Below are 19,214 nucleotides of genomic sequence, written 5' to 3' on the forward strand. Positions count from 1 at the left end.
CCTTCTTTCAATTTAAATAAGAAGTACACTTCTACCATTTGGCTTAAGTGGGTGTCGCCCAATCTTTATCATCCACTGTTTTTATCTGTTGACTTTTTAATGTTTAATGTTTTCTTGTGTTTTTATATCTGTTGGAAGCTGCCCAGAGTGGCTGGGGCAACCTGGTCAGATAAGTGAGGTACAAATAATAATAATAATAATAATAATAATAATAATAATAATAATAAAAAGAAGCTGAGATACGGAGCAAAATGTGCAGGAAGTATTATTGCCACCATGAATTCATTCACCCTCTTCAACACAATCAAGGCGATGCAGAACAAAAAGCAGCAAAATCTGTTAAACACACACAAATAACCAGTACATTTTAAAGACTACAAAACAGACACGAAAGCAAAAGAACCATTTGCCCATTCATTTTGCAAGAAACTTGTATATTGGCTGATTTGGAGTATTTGCTCCCCATCCACCCCAGAAAAATTCCCGCAGGTGCCCATGCAAAGCCTATGAGCACCTCCTCAGTCAGGGACCGTAATTTAGTTTTCATGCCCACAGCTCCCGGGTTCAAGCCAAGGTGCCTCCAGGTAAATTCATCTGCAGAGAACAGGAGAGGCCTCTCCTTCAGACCCCGGAGAACGCTTTAGATTAACTCAGACCCTTGGGTTCATCCACCTTAGCGCTGTCCACACTGAATGGCAGGTCTCCAGGGATTTCAGGCAGCGGCATCTCGCAGCCTTACCTGGAGAGATGCTGGGGACTGAACCTGTGGTCTTCCGCATGGGGTCAGCCTGGATAGCTCAGTTGGTTAGAGCGTAGTGCTGATAACGCCAAGGTTGCAGGTTTGATCCCCATATGGGAGCAGCTGCATATTCCTGCACTGCGGGGAGTACTAAGAGATTGTATGGCCTCTGAAATCATCCTCTTCCAAAGTAGCAATTTAAACGGAGGAAATCTGACAAACAATTGCTTTTATCCCTTTCTGGTGGAAACCCCCCCCCCCCCACTTCTGCGTCTCCTCCTCGTCTTCCTCTCACCTTTCCCCAGAATTTAGATTGTAAGCTCCTTGGGGCGCAGACCTCTCCCCTTGTACTCTATAAAGCACTGTCCCACTGCAGGGAAGCCTTACGACTAGGATAATCAGAGGGTGTTTTAAAGAAACAAGCAGCCAGTGCAAAGATGGAGGTGGAGATGAAAGGAGGAGAATAATCATCAGCCAGAGAGCTCAGCTGCTCACCCTGAGGAATAAAATATATGGCTTTGTGATGCCTTGAGAAGCGGCCCCGTCCATTAGTGCTCGTTTGTGGGACCAGCCTCCAGGCTTAGTGCCTCATTGTTTAGGCACAAAATTATCTTCAGGCTTAGTGCACAAAATTATCTTCGCTCCTGAAGGTCACGTGGGGTGAGCTGTCTTAGCGACCACCCGCCCAGGCCTCACACTCTGCAATCAGGAGCTGGAGTTGGGCCTGTACAAAATCCATCCATAAATGTGCGGGATGTTAGTATTTAAAGAGTTATCGGCTCTGTGGTGCCCAAAACAAAACTCACAAGCAAGTGAGATGGCTCAGTTGGTGAGGATTAGACTTTTAATCTTAGCGTCATGGGTTCGAGTCCTGCATTGCAGGGGGTTGGAGTAGATGACCCTCGGGGTCCCTTCCAGCTGTACAATTCTGTGATTCTATTATGTGATCCAGCAGGCTCTTCTTGCATTGATACATCACAAGCATCCCTCTCAGGCCCAGACTTCTCATCTTTCCGTCCCCTAAACTAAAAACCCCTCTCCAAATGTTGGTAACTTCATAGACTCTCTTTCCAAATGTTCCAAATTTCTTAAAAAAGGGATCCCGGCCTTAGGAATCCCCGCCACAATCTAAATGAGTAGCCCAACCCAATTTGCTGCCAAAAAGCTTCAGCGAGGAAGGGGATTGCAACCCCCCCCCCAAAAAAAATAGCAATTAAAAGCAACTCATAAAAACCACACTTCTTCTAAAGAAAAAAAGATAGCTAATCAAACAAACTGATTTTGCGATCGTTGCTTCTAGAAGATACGCTGGTATCTATTATTATTGCACAGTGAGCTTTTTCAAAAAAACAAAACACAAAAAGGTGGGGGAACAGATTTGCAAATACAGTTGAGTTTACTGATACTTCAAGGGCACACAACAGACAGGAGTGGATTCAGCAGCTGGCAGGCATCCATTTACTCCAAGCCTGGGCAGCCAATAAAAAGCTGCACTTTTTTTTTTCCAAAAATTTGACCAGAAACTGTAAAGAAGCACTGTACGTTAAAAGCAATAAAGAGCCAATTGTGCACGATTCATTTCACGCCCTGGGGATCAACAGTTTTCATTGTACGGAGTGTCCACTGCTATTTTAAAGGGGGCGGAGAGGGGTGGAGGGGCGAGAGAGAAAGAAGAGAGGTTTTAAAAAGAAAGCCTCTCCACTGCAAGAATTCAGGATTGAAACTAAAATCAGGGACAAGTTTGTGATTCAGTACGTTGGAAGTGTGGTTGTGTGTGTGTGTTTGTTAGTTAGTTAGTTATTACAAAAAGGATCATTTTACAGGAAACAAATTACCCAACAATCTTCCAAGATGGAGCCTAGATGCTAACAGCGCTTCAAAGTATATTAAATTCCTGTTGGGGATGAATATATCTGTCCATTTCGGTTCCATTTTTCCAGTCTTAAGTTCAGTTCCTCCACATTTCCACAGTTTATTTGCAAACTTCATTATTATTATTATTATTATTATTATTATTATTATTATTATTATTAATTTATACCCCGCCCATCTGGCTGGATTTCCCCAGCCACTCTGGGTGGCTTCCAACAAAACACTAAAATACAATAACCTATTAAACATTAAAAGCTTCCCTAAACAGGGCTGCCTTTAGATGTCTTCTAAAAGTCTGGTAGTTATTTTTCTCTTTGATATCTGGTGGGAGGGTGTTCCACAGGGTGGGTGCCCATACTGATAAGGCCATCTGCCTGGTTCCCTGTAACTTGGCTTCTCGCAGCAAGGAAACTGCCAGAAGGCCCTTGGCGCTGGACCTCAGTGACCGGGCAGAACGATGGAGGTGGAGACGCTCCTTCAGGTATACTAGGCTGAGACCGTTTAGGGCTTTAAAGGTCAGCACCAACACTTTGAATTGTGCTCGGAAACGTACTGGAGCCAGTGTAGGTCTTTAAGACCGGTGTTATATGGTCTTGAATCTTCATTCAAAAGTCCTCATGAAAATTAATCAGCATTTTCAGGACAAGTTTCTCCACGTTTTTGTAAAGCGAATTTTCCTACTATATTGCATTTCTGCACACATTGTTATCACTATCCTAGTGTGGTTTATTGTGCACCCAGTACTTGGCTGAAGTGCACTTCAAAAATCAGAGGTGTGCACATCTTTCCTTGGGATGGCTGCATGCATTGTTTCAAAAGGTGCAGATCAAAGGATAACTGAATCAAATTTCCTCCTCATCCCTCATTCCTGCTCACATTACTACATTAAAAAATTCAGGCACATTTATTTTTGCAGCCTGTTCTTAAGGTTGAAAATCTTGGGTGTAAATCTCACTGGGTTTAACTATGACTCAGCTGTGGAAGAGAGGAAGAATTGCACTTTAGTAAACTAAGCACAGATTAAAATTGCATTGACTAACTGGAGAAATGGCTCCCCAAAACTCCTACTTAACTACCACTGGGTGACTGGCTATTTCCAGGCTAAATAGAGGTGGCCTGGCAGGTTACCACAATGGATCAAAAAGGCTGAGAAAAGGGTGATAGACCAAAGAGAGAGAGAAAGAGAGAGGAAAGGGTGATTATGCTTTATGAAGTTCCCCCACTCACTGACCCAACACCTCGTGTGTTAAAAATAAACCAATTTATTGTATAAATATCAACGATGGTAACAATGTTCAGATGCCTCCTGTGAAATTTTGTACACTACTTTTTGGAATTCTTAGTAACTTTTCAGTGCCAAGTGAGAATATCAAATGACCTTGAGGAGAACACCCCGATATTTATAGACGACACAATTACTTTAAAGGTTATGCTACAAAGGTTGTTTTTTGTTTTTTGTTGTACTGTATATGGGTATTATTTCTCCCCCCATTTTTTCTCCCCCCCCCCTCTTTTCATGTCACACACACACAAAAAATGTTACAACTCTCCAATATCTGAAATTACAGTGGTACCTCAGAAGTCGAACAGAATCCGTTCCGGAAGTCTGTTCAGCTTCCAAAACATTTGGAAACCAAGGTGCGGCTTCCAATTGGCTGCAGGAAGCTCCTGCAACCAATCGGAAGCCACAGAAGTCACATCAGACATTCGGGTTCCGAAGAATGTTTGCAAACCGGAACACTCACTTCTGGGTTTATGGTGTTCGGGAGCCAAAATGTCCAACTCGCATGGCGTTCAGGATCCAAGTTATGACTGTATTATTATTTTTATTCATCCTAGGAACTGTGAATGCAGCTTCCAAGTTTTGTTCCTTCTCTGTGTGCATGTTTAATTTCTATTGCACTGTTTTCCCTTTATGGTTTTTTTTTAAAAAAAAATAATTCACTCTGTTATAAAATCACATGTTTTCAGTTAAAGAAGTATCAAAAAATGAGAGGACACAACGCAGACACATTATAAAGGTCCCTTCCTCATGGACCACCTAATGCAGTGATGGCCAAACTTGACCCTCCAGCTGTTTTGGGACTACAACTCCCATCATCCCTGGCTAACAGGACCAGTGGTCAGGGATGATGGGAACTGTAGTCTCAAAACAGCTGGAGGGCCAAGTCTGGCCATCACTGACCTAACGCCTCTTGTTGGAAAACCAATATGGCGGCCACGAATCCCCCGTTCAAATCTCTGCTGTGGCCAGACGCTGTTCCTTACCTTCTTTTGTGGTGGTGGAGGCAGTGGTGGAGGTGGTGGCGGCGGCTGCTGTCCCGCCAGGGCGTCCCACGGGGCTGGAGTGCTTCCCAGCCCTCCCGGGAATTTTAAGTCCACTTGGTTTCAGCATGCTGGCCCAGGTCCGTGGCTCAAGCCAAGGGATTCAGTCGAACTGCCGGCTGAGGACTTGGCGTCACAATGTCAGGCATCTAGGCAACGGACCCCTTCATCTATCTTTGGAGACCTGGAGGGGAGAAGAAAGGCACCCAAAGAGAAAAAATCAGGGGAAGGAGAAAGAAAATACCAGCTACAGGAAAAATTGTAAGTGGAATAAAAGTGTGCATCAAATAGCTCCAGCTCCCACCTTCCCTGACCACTGGCCATGTTGTGGTTGGCACTGATGGGCATCGAAATCAACTAGAAGCAGTGCTTTTTTTTCTAAAAAAAAATACGTTTGGGGTACTCTCATTTTGACTCAAGAAAATCACCATTGACAGGAACACTGTGACAGGAAATGAGGCCGCCATCAGGAGTAGCAACGGAACGGACAATTCACCGTACTAGAGAAGAAACTAAAAATTTAAAAAATAATTAGTTTCTTCTCCTGTTAGATTCACAAAATGTTTAGGGGTATGCGTACCTCTGCGCCCCCCAGAAAAAAAGCACTTAGAAGGCATCAGGTTAGGGAATGCATGAAGCAAGTCAGCTTCTCAAACCATGGTTTGAAAGTGGCTTGTTCCAAACAACCTACAGTTCTCCACACTTGGTTGGGTGTCAAAACCACCCAACAAGCTGTGGTTATTCAAAAAAGGAAGCCAGAGCTTCCAAATGACTCCAAGCAGTCGCCCCAGAGGAGGAGCACAAGCGTAAGGCTTTACAGTGGCGCATTGACATCACGATAAACCAAGATTTCCTACGACGTCCAACTGAGGTTTGTGCAAACAAGTGTTTACAGGTTTCATAGTCTGGCAGACAATGGTTTGCCTAAACCAGAAGTTAATTTAGCAGTGCATTGAAAGGAGCAAATGAAGCAGAGGGCTTGTTCCCATAGTAATGAACAAGAGTTTGGCATTACATCCAAAACAACGTGGCGTTACAGATGCTGAACAACAATTGCTTTTGGGGGTGGCGCTGTGGTCTAACCACAGAGCCTAGTGCTTGCCAATCAGAAAGTTGGCGGTTCGAATCCCTGCAACGGGGTGAGCTCCTGTTGCTCGGTCCCAGCTCCTGCCAACCTAGCAGTTCGAAAGCACGTCAAAGTGCAAGTAGATAAATAGGTACCGCTCCAGTAGGAAGGTAAACAGTGTTTCCGTGCACTGCTCTGGTTCGCCAGAAGTGGTTTAGTCATGCTGGCCACATGACCCGGAAAAACTGTCTGTGGACAAACATCGATTTCCCCGGCCAGTAAAGCAAGATGAGCGCCGCAACCCCAGAGTCCTCCGCGACTGGACTTAACGGTCAGGGGTCCTTTAACTTTACCTTTCAGTTGGCTAATTAGGAGATGATCAATGGGATTCTATAGTTAGGAGATTTGGGGGAAATCCATAGAAGGTAATGCCTTAAGAACAGTAGAGGATGGAGAAAATCTCCATAAAATAGGAACGAGGAGCGTGCTTTGGGGAGTTTCTAGCTAGAAACTGAGGCACAGCCTTGGAGTCTGTACTTATTTGTTCTACTTATTTGTCGTTCTCTCTTTTTGCCAATGCAACCCAAAGCAACTTGCAACAATAAATAAAAACACACCTGTTAAAACCATCATAGGCAAATATAAAAAGCATCCACATTTTTAAAAGGCAGGATTAAAACATCCCTCCCCCCCCCCCACTCAAGGAGGCCACAGATGATTAAAAAGTCTGGCGAAAAAGAAATGTTTGGGCCTGGCGCCTAAAGCTTTATAAAAATGGTACCAGGTGAGCCACTATTGAAAAGGCCTGTTCTTGTGTCCTCTAAACTGATGGCAATAGCAAGGTCGGGGGTTGGTTCACGTGAGAAGAGGCAGTCTCGAGCTGCATAAGATTTATGGGTCAAAACCAGCGCTTTGAATTGGGCCCAGAAGCTCACTGGCCACCAGGACACAAACATGTACTCTTTAGGAAGCCAATGCAGAGCTTCTGAGACCCTACCACCCAGTTTAGGAGTAGGACCGACTCCCATGCTGTTCCACTTCTACTTTAGCACGCAAAGGAGATTTCCCAGAAAACACCGTGCACCTCTGTGGCTCTCTCATCCAAAGGCAGTCAAATCCTGTGTCCTGCTATGCTCGGGACTTCTCAGAGCAAGATGCATTAAGGACAAACTGTGTCGGGATTCTCTCAATCTGGCCTGGCAAACAGCTCCCCACCCCCCTACGTCAGCCGCTACTAAGTGAAACGCTGCCAAATGTCTCCCCCACCAGCTCAGCTTACGCCAAAATCCTCGACTCATGCCTTAATTACTTCCTGTCTCTCAGCTACTGCCATTCCTGCTTTTATGGTCCTTTAAAAATATTGACTTTGTTAACCCCAGGTTCGCGCACCAGAACAAGGCAAAAGAAGGATAGGGATCCTGTGTGGTCCTCCAGCTCCCATCAGACGCAGTCGGCAAGGCCAATGGTCAGGGATGATGGGAGTTGTAGTCCAACAGTATCTGGGAGGACCACGAGTTCCCCATCTCTGGGCTGGACCATTGCGGAGACGTTTCCCCAAGAACCGTACAAAAGGCAAGACTTTAATTTGGTCAGGTCAAACTTCCCTCGCTTATGGCCAAAAGGGTTTTGCAAAGCACAACTTATAAGACACTTGATATCCAACAAGTCACATCTGCAAATGCTGGGTTTCTGCAGCTACATTTTACTCAGAGTAGAGCCACTGAAATTAATGGTTCCATGAAGCTACTGGCAAGGGTAGCTAATCCCTTTGAGCAGTGGTTCTCAAACTTCTTTCTAAGGGCCACACGTTCAGAATAAAAATTTGCTCATGCCACAACGAATTTTTTTACTGATAATACATACACTGGAAAAAGAAAACAACAACTCCTAGTGGTGATTTATATCACAGAACACAACTACTTTATAATATGATCATGGGACATCCAGTGCAGCTACATAAAAACATGCATCATTCCCAAAATATAATTATAAACAGGACTCTTAAGTATGTACTGTATACAAATTCAATTAGAGTGAGCTTGCTTTTGCTGGGTAATCTCATTTATATTAGGTCTAATTTGAGACAAACAAACTGTCATCTCCTCATCAACACAAAGAAGCCTTTCTCTTTTCTGGTCTTTCATATTCGTCAGAGTTGAAAATCGCTGTTCACAAGAACAGCCAATTCCCATCCTCTCATTTTGAAAAGCTATCTATCAATATTCTGCAAATTAAAAAATATATACCGTATTTACTCGGATCTAATGCTCAACTTTTTTTGGCCAAATTACGTTGCGAAAATTTAGGTGCACATTAGATTTAATGGCACATTTACATTCACCAGCAAATACTTTTTTTGGTTTCAAGGTTCTGAAAATTCAGGGGCACTTTAGATTCAATGGTGCATTAAAGGTAAAGGGTAAAGGGACCCCTGACCATTAGGTCCAGTCGTGACCGACTCTGGGGTTGCGGCGCTCATCTTGCTTTATTGGCCGAGGGAGCCGGCGTACAGCTTCCGGGTCATGTGGCCAGCATGACTAAGCCGCTTCTGAAGAACCAGAGCAGCGCACAGAAATTCGGTTTACCTTCCCGCCGGAGCGGTACCTATTTATCTACTTGGACTTTGACGTGTTTTTGAACTGCTAGGTTGGCAGGAGCAGGGACTGAGCAACAGGAGCTCACCCCGTCGCGGGGATTCGAACCGCCGACCTTCTGATCGGCAAGTCCTAGGCTCTGTGGTTTAACCCACAGTGCCACCCGTGTCCCGGTGCATTAGACTCAAGTAAATACGGTATATAGAGTACTTTACAATACTGAAATGTTTATACGTTGATTTGATTGTCCTTCAATCTTCCCACCACACTCTCCTGCCAACTCTTTGAGAACCACTATCTTAGAAGACAGAATCAGGATTCAAGATGACCTTAAGCGAATGGAGAACTGGGCCAAAACTAACCACATGAACTTCAGTGGGGACAAATAGGCAGGAAGAACCAGATGCACATATATAGGATGGGGGGCACCTGGTTTACTAGTCGTATATGTGAAAACGATCTAGGGCTCTTAGTAGACCACAAGTGTGATGCAGCAGCAAAAAAAGGCCTTCTCACTTGTGGTACCCACCCTGCGGAACACCCTCCCATCTGACGTCAAGGAGATAAGTGACTATACAACCTTTCGAAGACATCTATATTGAGAAGTTTTTAATGTTTGTCATTTTATTACGTTTTTATATGTGCTGGAACTTGCCCAGAGTGGGCAAGGTATAAATAATGAAATTGTTGTGTTGGTGGCGGCTGTTATCCGAAGGCAGCCCTACATAGGGAAGCTTTTAATGTTTAATGTTTTGTTATGTTTTTATATATGCTTTATGTCTAATAACAATAATTGCTACTATAGGCTGCAACAACAGAAGTATAGCGTTCTGCCTTGTTCAGACCATACCTGGAGGACTGTGCCGAGTTTGGGGCACCAGAATTTAAGGATATTGATTAGCTGGAACGTGTGCAGAGGAAGGTGACCAAGATGATGAAGGGTCTGGCAACTAAGCCTTATGAGGAACGGTTGAGAAGAGAAGACTGAGAGGTGATATGACAGCCATCTTCAAATATCTGAAGGGCTGTCACATGGAAGATAGACGAAGCATGCTTTCTGCTGCTCCAGAGGGGAAGACCCAAGCCAGGGAGTTCAAATAATAAGAAATGAGATTGTGGTTAAACATTAGGAAGAACTTTCTGATGGTAAGAACTGTTCATCAGTGGAACAGTCTCCCTTGGAAGGTTGTGGACTCTCCTCCCTGGGAGGTTTTTAAGCAGAGGTTGGATGGTTATCTGTCATGGATTATTTAGCTGTGATTCCTGCATTGCAGAGGATCAGATTAGATGAGCCTTGGGACCCTCTTCCAGCTCTACAATTCTGCGATTCTAAGTTACGTCATGCCCACTATTCCAATGTGTCTACTCTGAGAAGGAATAGCACTGGGTATAATGCACTGAAAGCTCTATGTGTGCACACAGTAAGCCAAAAACCAGAATCAAGGATTAAAAACAACCACCAAGCAATTAAAGGATAAAAAAGCCAAACCAGTAAATAAAACCGAGGATCAAATCAGAGCATCAACACGACAATTTAAAACCTCTCTCGAAAAACTTTTGGCACATGCACACCATATAGTCAATGCATACAGCTTTCCCCAGAAGATCCTGGGAACCGTAGTTCACCCGCTCAAAGAGCTACAATTCGCAATACCCTTAAACTAGAGTTCCCATGTTAAGTGAAAGTCACATGCTTTCAATGTACAGTGTGGACGGGACCTGTTTCTCATGGACTCCTTGCAGCAGCCAGGCCAAAATGACAGGCCCAATAAATCCAGGGCTGTTCCTCTTCAAACTGGCCCTTTACTCAGAAGGACTGGAGGGACATACCATACCAATCTTGCCTAGTGGTTACAGAGCTGGTTACTAGGCCCTGGGAGACCAGAGTTCAAATCCCCACTCAGCCACAAAGCACAACCACCATCTCTCAGCCTAACCTACCTCACAGGGTTCTTGTGAGGATAAAATGGGGAAGAGGACAGCGAGCAACTTGGGAGGAAAATGCGGGATACATAAGTACCATATTTACTCAAGTCTAATGCGCCATCAAATCTAATGCGCACCTCAATTTTCAGAACCTAGAAACCAAAAAAAGTATCTGCTGGTGAATGTAAGTGTGCCATCGAATCTAATGCACACCTTAATTTTCGCAATGTGATTTGGCCAAGAAAGGTGAACGTCAGATTTGAGTAAATATTGTATAATAAAGATAAAAAATGGTAGCCATTTATTCTCCATTAATTTATCAGGCCCCCTTCTAAAGTCACCCAGGCCAGCAGCCATTCCCTAGTGTCTTCAAGCCACAAGCACCACTGAGTTAACTCTGGGTCACGGCACAGACGCAAGACAGAATGAGCGGAACTCAAAGTGACACCCCCCCACACACACTTACCTCCCCAACAGAACTGCTTCTAAGACTGAAACAAAGACAGAGACATAAAGGGGGGGGGGGGAATTGGCTTAACTCTTCAACTCTTACAACAGGATGCCGGCAAGAGGGTGCCAGGTTTTGAGGCAGCAAATTGTCCCTGAACAGAGGCCAGAACTTCGGGACAACTTGCCAGGAGATGTCTGAACTCCTCTGGAAGAAGCAGGAGATTTTTGAATGTGAAAGGGAAACGGTCAATTCTCCTTCAGAGCTCCTGCCCGTTATTCGGGAAAGCCGGAGAAGCTCGGTCTGCTTACCTCGTGTACAGAGGTTCCTGTGCATTTGTGCGTTAAGTCAATGGCTCCAGAATCCCGAAAGAAATGTACTCTCTCGGGCAGTTGCTCCTCCTCTGCCCCTTCGGCTCTGCGCTCTCTGGCAGGGAACCAGCTGTGTGATTCACTGCAGATTGAATTGGGATGTGTCTGCAAGAGGAATGGATTCTCCACTCCCACCCCTTTCTCCTCTCTTCTCTTCTCTCTCTCTCTCCCCCCCACCCTCCCTCTCTCTTTCTTAAACAGGAAGTGGGATAGCATGAGACAATGTCAAAGTAGCTGCAGAAGGGCTTTGGGCAATAAAAGGCACTTTTGCACAGACTCGCTCAGGGAGGAATTCTAGCTTTCTAAAAACCCTTTGGAGGGGAAAAATTGCTCTCAACAGTGCCTGCAAACACACTCACTGACTGTGGGGAGGAGAGAGACCAATGTGGAAAAGGGTAATCTAGTAAGTCCCAATGCCATTTTGCAAAATGGGCAACACTACTGATACAATCTGCTGATTTTAAAGAGGTTCAGAAATCCAGAGTCTGCATCCACAATAGTGATTTTATACACACACACACACACACACACACACACCTTTAAAAATAACAGCACATGAGTTGATTTCCTTCAGCTGAATTCCCCATGTTGAATGACAGATTGTAGGCCACTTGGAGCAGAGACTGCTTCTCTAGCACTCTGAAAGAAGCAGCTGTGCCCATGCTATATATCTGTAAGCATATTTTCCCCACCCCTTTCAAAGACTTCTGGGCATTGTAGCTTACCCCTCACAGAGCTATGATTCCTACAGTCATACATAAGGTTAAATATGCTTCAGGCTGAGTGTTTTCAGGTTAAGCTCCACAGCGGCACAGAAGTAACGGAACACGTTACTTCCGGGTTTCGCCACTTGCACATGCGCAGGCGCTCAAAATGACCTCACGTGCATGCGCGGAAGCAGCAAACCGCGACCCACGCACGCGCAAATGCAGGTTGCGTTCGCTTCAGGATGCGAACGGGGCTCTGGAACGGATCCCGTTCGCACCCAAAGGTACAACTGTAGCAGCCTTTAACAAACTACAGCACCCAGAATTTTTCTTCATAGTGTGTACTGTACACAGCCTGCAGAAGGCAAAACAACAACAAATAACCTTACCCTGAATGTTATACAGTGGTACCTTGGGTTACATACGCTTCAGGTTACAGACGCTTCAGGTTACAGACTCCGCTAACCCAGAAATAGTGCTTCAGGTTAAGAACTTTGCTTCAGGATGAGAACAGAAACCATGCTCCGGCGGTGCGACAGCAGCGGGAGGCCCCATTAGTTAAAGTGGTGCTTCAGGTTAAGAACAGTTTCAGGTTAAGAATGGACCTCCAGAACGAATTAAGTACTTAACCCGAGGTACCACTGTAACACTGTTTCCAGAAAACAACTTTGAAAATCAGATTCCTTGAACTGTTTGTTAGCCGGGGCTGTAATCACATGAAGAGGGTTCTATGTGGGAACTCCCCTCCCCTCCAAGATATTCCAGGATGGCTCCTTGAAAGCTTAGCCTTCATTTAATTTTTGTTAAGTCTCTACCTTGCTTTACTTGCAGAAATGTGGAAGGAAAAGGGTGCTTACTAAGGCACCAACATTTGGGACATTAAAATAGTATTGTACCACTTTAAATGGTCATGGCTTCTTGCAAAGAATCCTGGGAAGCGTACTTTGATAAGGTTGCTGAAAGTTGATGGGAGACCCCTGTTCTCCAAACACAGCTACAAATCTCAGAGTGGGTTTAATAGCCAATCCCTCTTCCCAGGGAACTCTGGGAATTGAAGCTCTCTGAGAGGCCTCCTAACAGCCATGACTTCCTGCAGAGTATCCTGGGAACTGTAGCTTGAACAAACCACAGTTCCCAAGATTCTCTGCAGGAAGCCATGGCTGTTTAAGATGCTGCTTTAAATGTGTAGTGCATACAGGCTCAAAACAGCAGTACCAAGTTCTCCAGAGGATTACTCTGCACTTTTTTCTTCTGCGGCTTTGTGTGCAGAAAAGCACTGCTGGAAGGAAGATCAGGACAAGCAAAGGCCCATGAATGCTTGGGGAAGATAAGATAAAGGGAGTGCCATGATAGCTGCCTCCAAATATCTGACGGACTGTCATGCAGGAGCAGACTTGTTCTCTGTGGACTCTCCCAGCAGCTGGAAATTGCGGGGAAGAAGATCTTGGTGAAACGTTAGGAGGAACTTCCTAATGACACAAGCTAGTTGCGCAGTAGAACAGGCTGCCTCAGGGTTTAATGTGCAATGGGAACTGTGCCAGGATAATGAAGACAAGTGGTGTTTATGAGCGCTAACTGCAGCTTTCAGGGTTTGGGAACACAGGGCACCCAAGTTAGCTCATTGGTCCACCTAGCTTAGGGCTGTCTGCACTGACTGGCAGCTGCTATCTAGGCTTTCGGGCAGGGGACACTCCCAGCCCTACCTAGGGATGCTGGGGATTGAGACTGCATCTCCGGCATCTCCTGCTGGATGCAAAGGAATGTGGAATCCCCAAGGGAAGAAGGCTCAGAGCCTGGAAGCAATGGCGTGTGGCCACTGGACTAAGGGGACTATGCTAACTCCCTAAATGTTTCCCTGATGCCTCCTTCCCAAAGCCCAGGAAGCTTCTGCCCAGCTTCGGGAGGGAGGCGCAAAGCTCACGTGTGTGACGTCGCAACATTACACACATGACATCAACCCCCACGCCCCTTGTAAGCTAGCACCTCTGGCCCCAACTGTTCCCCTGTGAAATATTGCACCACACGCCACTGCTGGGGGGAGTGGAATGACAATGAGGGGACAGAGGGAGAAAACTGGGAAGAGGGTGTGTGGGAAGCTGAGGAGGTAACAGGAGCTGGCAAAGAGATTCCAGAATCAGAGGTAGACGCTGAAGCAGGAGGTTTGGAGAAAAGAGGCCATGAGGCAGAGATGAGTCAAGCTAGTGAAGAGTCACGAGTGTCTCTGCCTCCTGCCGCGACAAGCTCCCCTTCCCACTGTCTCCCAGAACCAGAAGAGGCATGAAAAGGGCGGAGTAGTGGCAGGCTGTATGTAGGCACAGTTTCTGATTGCTTGGGGAAAATCCCTGGAGAGGAGGGGACCTAGGTAGCTGTGGGGAGGTGGGGACTTTCAGTCTCGGCAACTGATTCATGGTGCAAGAGCTAGCAGGGATGAGCTGCAGTGTTCATTATGCCTGACACTCCACCAGGTCTGTGCAGGACGTGATCTTGCTAATAAAGTGTTAACTTCAACTTTGAACAGTGTGATTTACTGCCAGCTCACTTCTTGACATCCTGCATGCAAAGCAGACGATCTGCCACTGAGCTAAGGTCCTTCCCCAGGCAAGGAAAATTTCTAAAGCTACTGCAAAGCACTGCAGCAATGGAACAAGGCAGAATTGAAAATGGAGTGGGGAACCTATAGCCCTCTGGACGGCGTCAGTCTCCAACTCCCATCAGCCCCAGCCAGAAGGGATGATGGGATCTGTGATCCCAAAACAGATGGAAGGTGGCAATTTCCCCATCCCCTGCTTAAAAACAAACAAACAGAAAATTCCTCTGTTTGGGAAATGGGGAATCTGACTTCAGTCTCTGCATGAATAAGCAACATTTTTCAATCCTCTGCACCCTGGGCAGGACAGCATTTTCCACTGATGAAACTGTTGAGCCCTTTGCTTTCAAAGGAGACCTCATTACGCCAAGTAGAAGACGGTAACATCTTCTGAAAGGAAGAGGCGCTTGCAGATTCAAAATTTTGTTTGACGTGTTCAAAGGAGATAAGAAACTTTGATGCCCTTTGGTGTTATGCAACTGTCATAGTTCTGAATTTGAAGCGAATGGAATAAGCTTTGCATCTGCATGACAAGCCAGGATGACACGGTGGCTAGAAAGAATGAGGATCTGTGCAGGTAGCCAATGGGGCAACTGCAAGATGTTGTTGTTGTCAATTAACTCAACCTGAACCCAGGTTCTCTCTCTCTCTCTTTAAATATGTATTAAGTTAGCAAAAGCAGAACTAGGAAAACGGTATTTGTGTTCTATACAGCTGCAATTGCATAATAGTTGTTATTACCTAGCAGTGATCTTACGTGCTAATAGCAAACTTATTCTCTGAGTGTGGGATCTTATGCAGCTAAAAAGGTCCCTTTCCTGTACAAAAAGGAGGAGATCAGCACACCCAGCTAAACTCAAAGCCTGCAGAAGTGCAGAAAAATCTTTAGGGGGAGAAAATCCCCCAAAGAGCCCATGAAGACTGAGTATGCTGACCGGTCACAGAATGACGGCTAGCTGGGGTGGGTGGCTGGGACAATGGGACATAAAACTAGGCAGAATGGAATGAAGTATCCTGAGAAAGGGCATGGAATGGTTGGCTGGCTGGCTGGCATCCTGGACATTCTGCTACTGGTGACATTTGTCTTTATAAATCAGTCAGCTAAGGAAGAAGCCCAGCACACCTGACAAAACGGGCGCTACTCCAAGAAAGTTGATACCACAATAAATCTTATCTTTTCTGGTTTTGCTGCGACGGGCCAACGTGGAAATCCCTCAGGCTCTGTCTTTCAGGCCACAAGCCTGCAAGGTACCAGGGACTGAAAGAGAGAAATGGGCAGACTTGAGGTTTGTGGGAATCTACCTCAAGATCCACCAGCCAAACATAGAAACAGGGTAATGGCTTGGTGCACCAAAAGAAATGCAGAACAGGGAAGCACCACTTAAGACTACAAGTTCAAGGCTATACCGCTTCAATGGACATGGCTTTGCCTAAAAAATCCTGGGAACTGTATTTTGTTAAGAGTTGTTAGGAGTTCCCCTCATCTTAAAAAGTAGAGACATCACCTTGCCAACAAAGGTCCGTATAGTAAAAGCTATGGTTTTCCCAGTAGTGATGTATGGAAGTGAGAGCTGGACCATAAAGAAGGCTGATCGCCGAAGAATTGATGCTTTTGAATTATGGTGCTGGAGGAGACTCTTGAGAGTCCCATGGACTGCAAGAAGATCAAACCTCTCCATTCTGAAGGAAATCAGCCCTGAGTGCTCACTGGAAGGACAGATCCTGAAGCTGAGACTCCAATACTTTGGCCACCTCATGAGAAGAGAAGACTCCCTGGAAAAGACCCTGATGTTGGGAAAGATGGAGGGCACAAGGAGAAGGGGACGACAGAGGACAAGATGGTTGGACAGTGTTCTCGAAGCTACCAGCATGAGTTTGACTAAACTGCGGGAGGCAGTGGAAGACAGGAGTGCCTGGCGTGCTCTGGTCCATGGGGTCACGAAGAGTCGGACATGATTAAACGACTAAACAACAACAACAAGGAGTTCCCCTCAGAGAGCTACAGTTCCCAGAGTTCCCTGGAAAGAAGGACTGGTTATGAAACCATTCAGAGGGAGAGACGGTGTGTCTCCTAAGCACTCTCAGCACCCTTAACAAACTACAGGTCCCAGAATTCTTTGGGGAAAGCTATGCCTGTTAAAAGTGGTTTCATAGTGCTTTAAATGGCTACTGCGGATGTGGCCTTAATCACTGCAACCCACAAAATGATGTGCATAAACAAATACAAATCCACATCCGAGTCACTATAGCCTAGAATATTTGCTAGAAGCTGAAAAGCCAATCCTTTAATCGTCCTATTTTTACAGGTGAGGAACGCAAAAGAAAAGATATAAGCAATTGCAGTATGGCCAGAAATGGCAGGCAATTCTTTGTAGCTGCCTTTTGGTTTGCTGTTGTTAAAATTTGGGGGTATGGGTTCTTGGAGAAAACAATGGAAGGAAATGAATACAGTGTGAGATTGGCCACTGCCCAACTTTATAACTTCTAAGAAATAAAAAGAAAACTCATCATTGGTCACATTCACACCATACATTTAAAGCACAGGACTTTCTCCCCCTCCCCCCTAGAATTCTGGGCATAGTAGTTTACTTTCAACAGAACTAGAATTCCCAGCACTCTTGACAAACTACAGTTCCCATTATTCTTTAAGGGAAGCCATCTGCTCAACATTTCATGGGGGGGGGGGAAGGATACGTCCCTTTTGCGTTATTGCAAAACAAGCACTTTTATAGTTAATAATATTTCTCATCTTTTGAGGCATGTTAATTTGGTATTGCCACTCTGAGGCAAATGTATTTTATAGTAGGCAACAATTTATTTTTTTAATTTTTGAAAATGTACGGTTTGGATGCAAGTTGTGAACCAGAATGTCAAACTTTGCAAGGTCATTTCCACCTCTGTGACGTTTGCAAAGTCAAATGTCTGCCTGGGAGGGAGCTGCTGACTTTCAGGGCATCACATTCACAGCTGAAACTTTCCCAGCATTAATTGGAGAGCACAGACTCCCCTCCTTTTCTTTTTTTTTGCAAAGTAAAAGGACAAGGGGATGTCAAAAGAAGCAGGCCATGTGGATAAAGGGACTGCGTCAGCAACCCAATTCTCTGAGTTAATTGGGCTTACAGAGATATCAAAGGTCCAACTTTGCGGTTCCAAGATTGGCTTAAGAATAAAGGACGTTCACAGGCAGAAAACGAACAGCACTACGGGTAAGTAGACAATGCTAGCCCTGCTCAGAGTAGGCACACTGAATTTAATAGACTGGCAAACTTAGGTCCACTATTTCTAATGGTCTACTCTGAGTAGGGATGGGCAGATTTGCCAGTTTTGGTTCCCTCAGATTTCCAGTTTGAAATTCAGTTTGTCACATTTCTGCAACAATTTGCACATTTTTATTTTTTAGAAAAATTCTCATGAAAGTCCTTCAACATTTTAGTGCAAATTTATCCACATAAACACATTTCTGCACGCAGCTTTGACTAATGTACAAATTTTTGCAAAGTGGTTTTCCCTAACGTAATGCATTTCCCTGTGCTATTTTCACTAACATATTCAGATTTATGCACACACTCCCCTAATATTTGCATTTTTGCAAGGATTGGTTGGAAAACATCGCTGCAAGATTCCATGACTCAGATTTACACCGTTTCTTGAACAAGCACCTATGCTACACATTTTGCCACACAGTACAAACACAAACTGTTAACACATCTGCTGTCCATGCAAGTTGGCTATGTGTGCTTCACAAGTGAAGACTGAAGTTAAGGTTGCCATATGTCAAAAAGTGAAAATCCAGATTCTAGACTTCTGAATTTTCCCAGTGATTTCCACCCGGACACTGCTTCCAACTGCCGTATTCCGGCTACGTCCAGCAATTCCGGACGTATGGCAACCCTGCTTAAGTGCATTTCTAGTAAATAAGGCTGATCAAAGTAGCAAACAACCAAATCCACAACAAAAAATCAGCAAATGATTGGGGTGGGGGAACCCCTTGAAATATTTCAAACACACATAGCAGCAGCGGCACAAAATTTACTGTATTTTTCCGTGTTTAAGACTATATTTCCCCCCCAAAAAAATTAAGTTTAAAATTGGGGATCGTCTTATACACTGAATGTTGCAATTAATTATTTCTTAATTTGGGGCACACAAAAAATAGGGTTCGTCTTATACATGGGGGGCGTCTTATACACGGGAAAATACAGTACTTTTCTGCAGCTTCAGCTGCTGAGTGGAGAAAGGACCCTTCCCTATCCCAAAGCTGTCTCCTGAGTCACTAGCCACTAAATTGGTTCTCAATTTCACAATCTCCCAGGACAGCCTTCCCTATTCTGATGCCCTTCAGAGGTTTCGGACTACAAGAGAGCCAGTGTGGTGTAGTGGTTAGAGTGTCGGTCCAAGGTTCAAATCCCCACTCGGCCACAAAGCTCACTGGGTGACCTTGGGCCAGGCCACTGCCTCTCAGAACCTACCTCACAGGGTTGTTGTGAATGAGGAGAGCAAGAACCATGCAGGCCACCACCTTGAGCTCCTGAGAGAAAAAGCTGGGATATACAGTGGTTGTTGTTGTTGTTTAGTCGTT

The 19,214-nt window shown here is 45.1% G+C and overlaps 1 protein-coding gene across 5 annotated transcripts in view; it reads right to left on the reverse strand.

Moving 5' to 3' along the window:
- Positions 1 to 19,214, reverse strand: part of CLIP2 (CAP-Gly domain containing linker protein 2) — an 81,777-nt gene that overhangs the window by 52,607 nt on the left and 9,956 nt on the right. For 4 of the 5 annotated variants that reach the window (XR_013833496.1, XM_079955454.1, XM_079955457.1 and 1 more), the window contains exon 2: positions 4,880 to 5,120. Coding sequence is in view for 4 of the 5 variants with exons in the window: in XM_079955454.1 (XP_079811580.1) it covers positions 4,880 to 5,006 (127 nt within the window). In the remaining variant the exon portion in view is untranslated. Of the gene's footprint in view, positions 1 to 4,879; positions 5,121 to 11,281; positions 11,437 to 19,214 lie in introns of those variants that run through there. The other variant, XM_079955455.1, reaches the window with a different exon arrangement.

Source organism: Podarcis cretensis (assembly GCF_951804945.1).
Source record: "Podarcis cretensis genome assembly, chromosome: 15".
Classification (NCBI taxonomy): domain Eukaryota; kingdom Metazoa; phylum Chordata; class Lepidosauria; order Squamata; family Lacertidae; genus Podarcis; species Podarcis cretensis.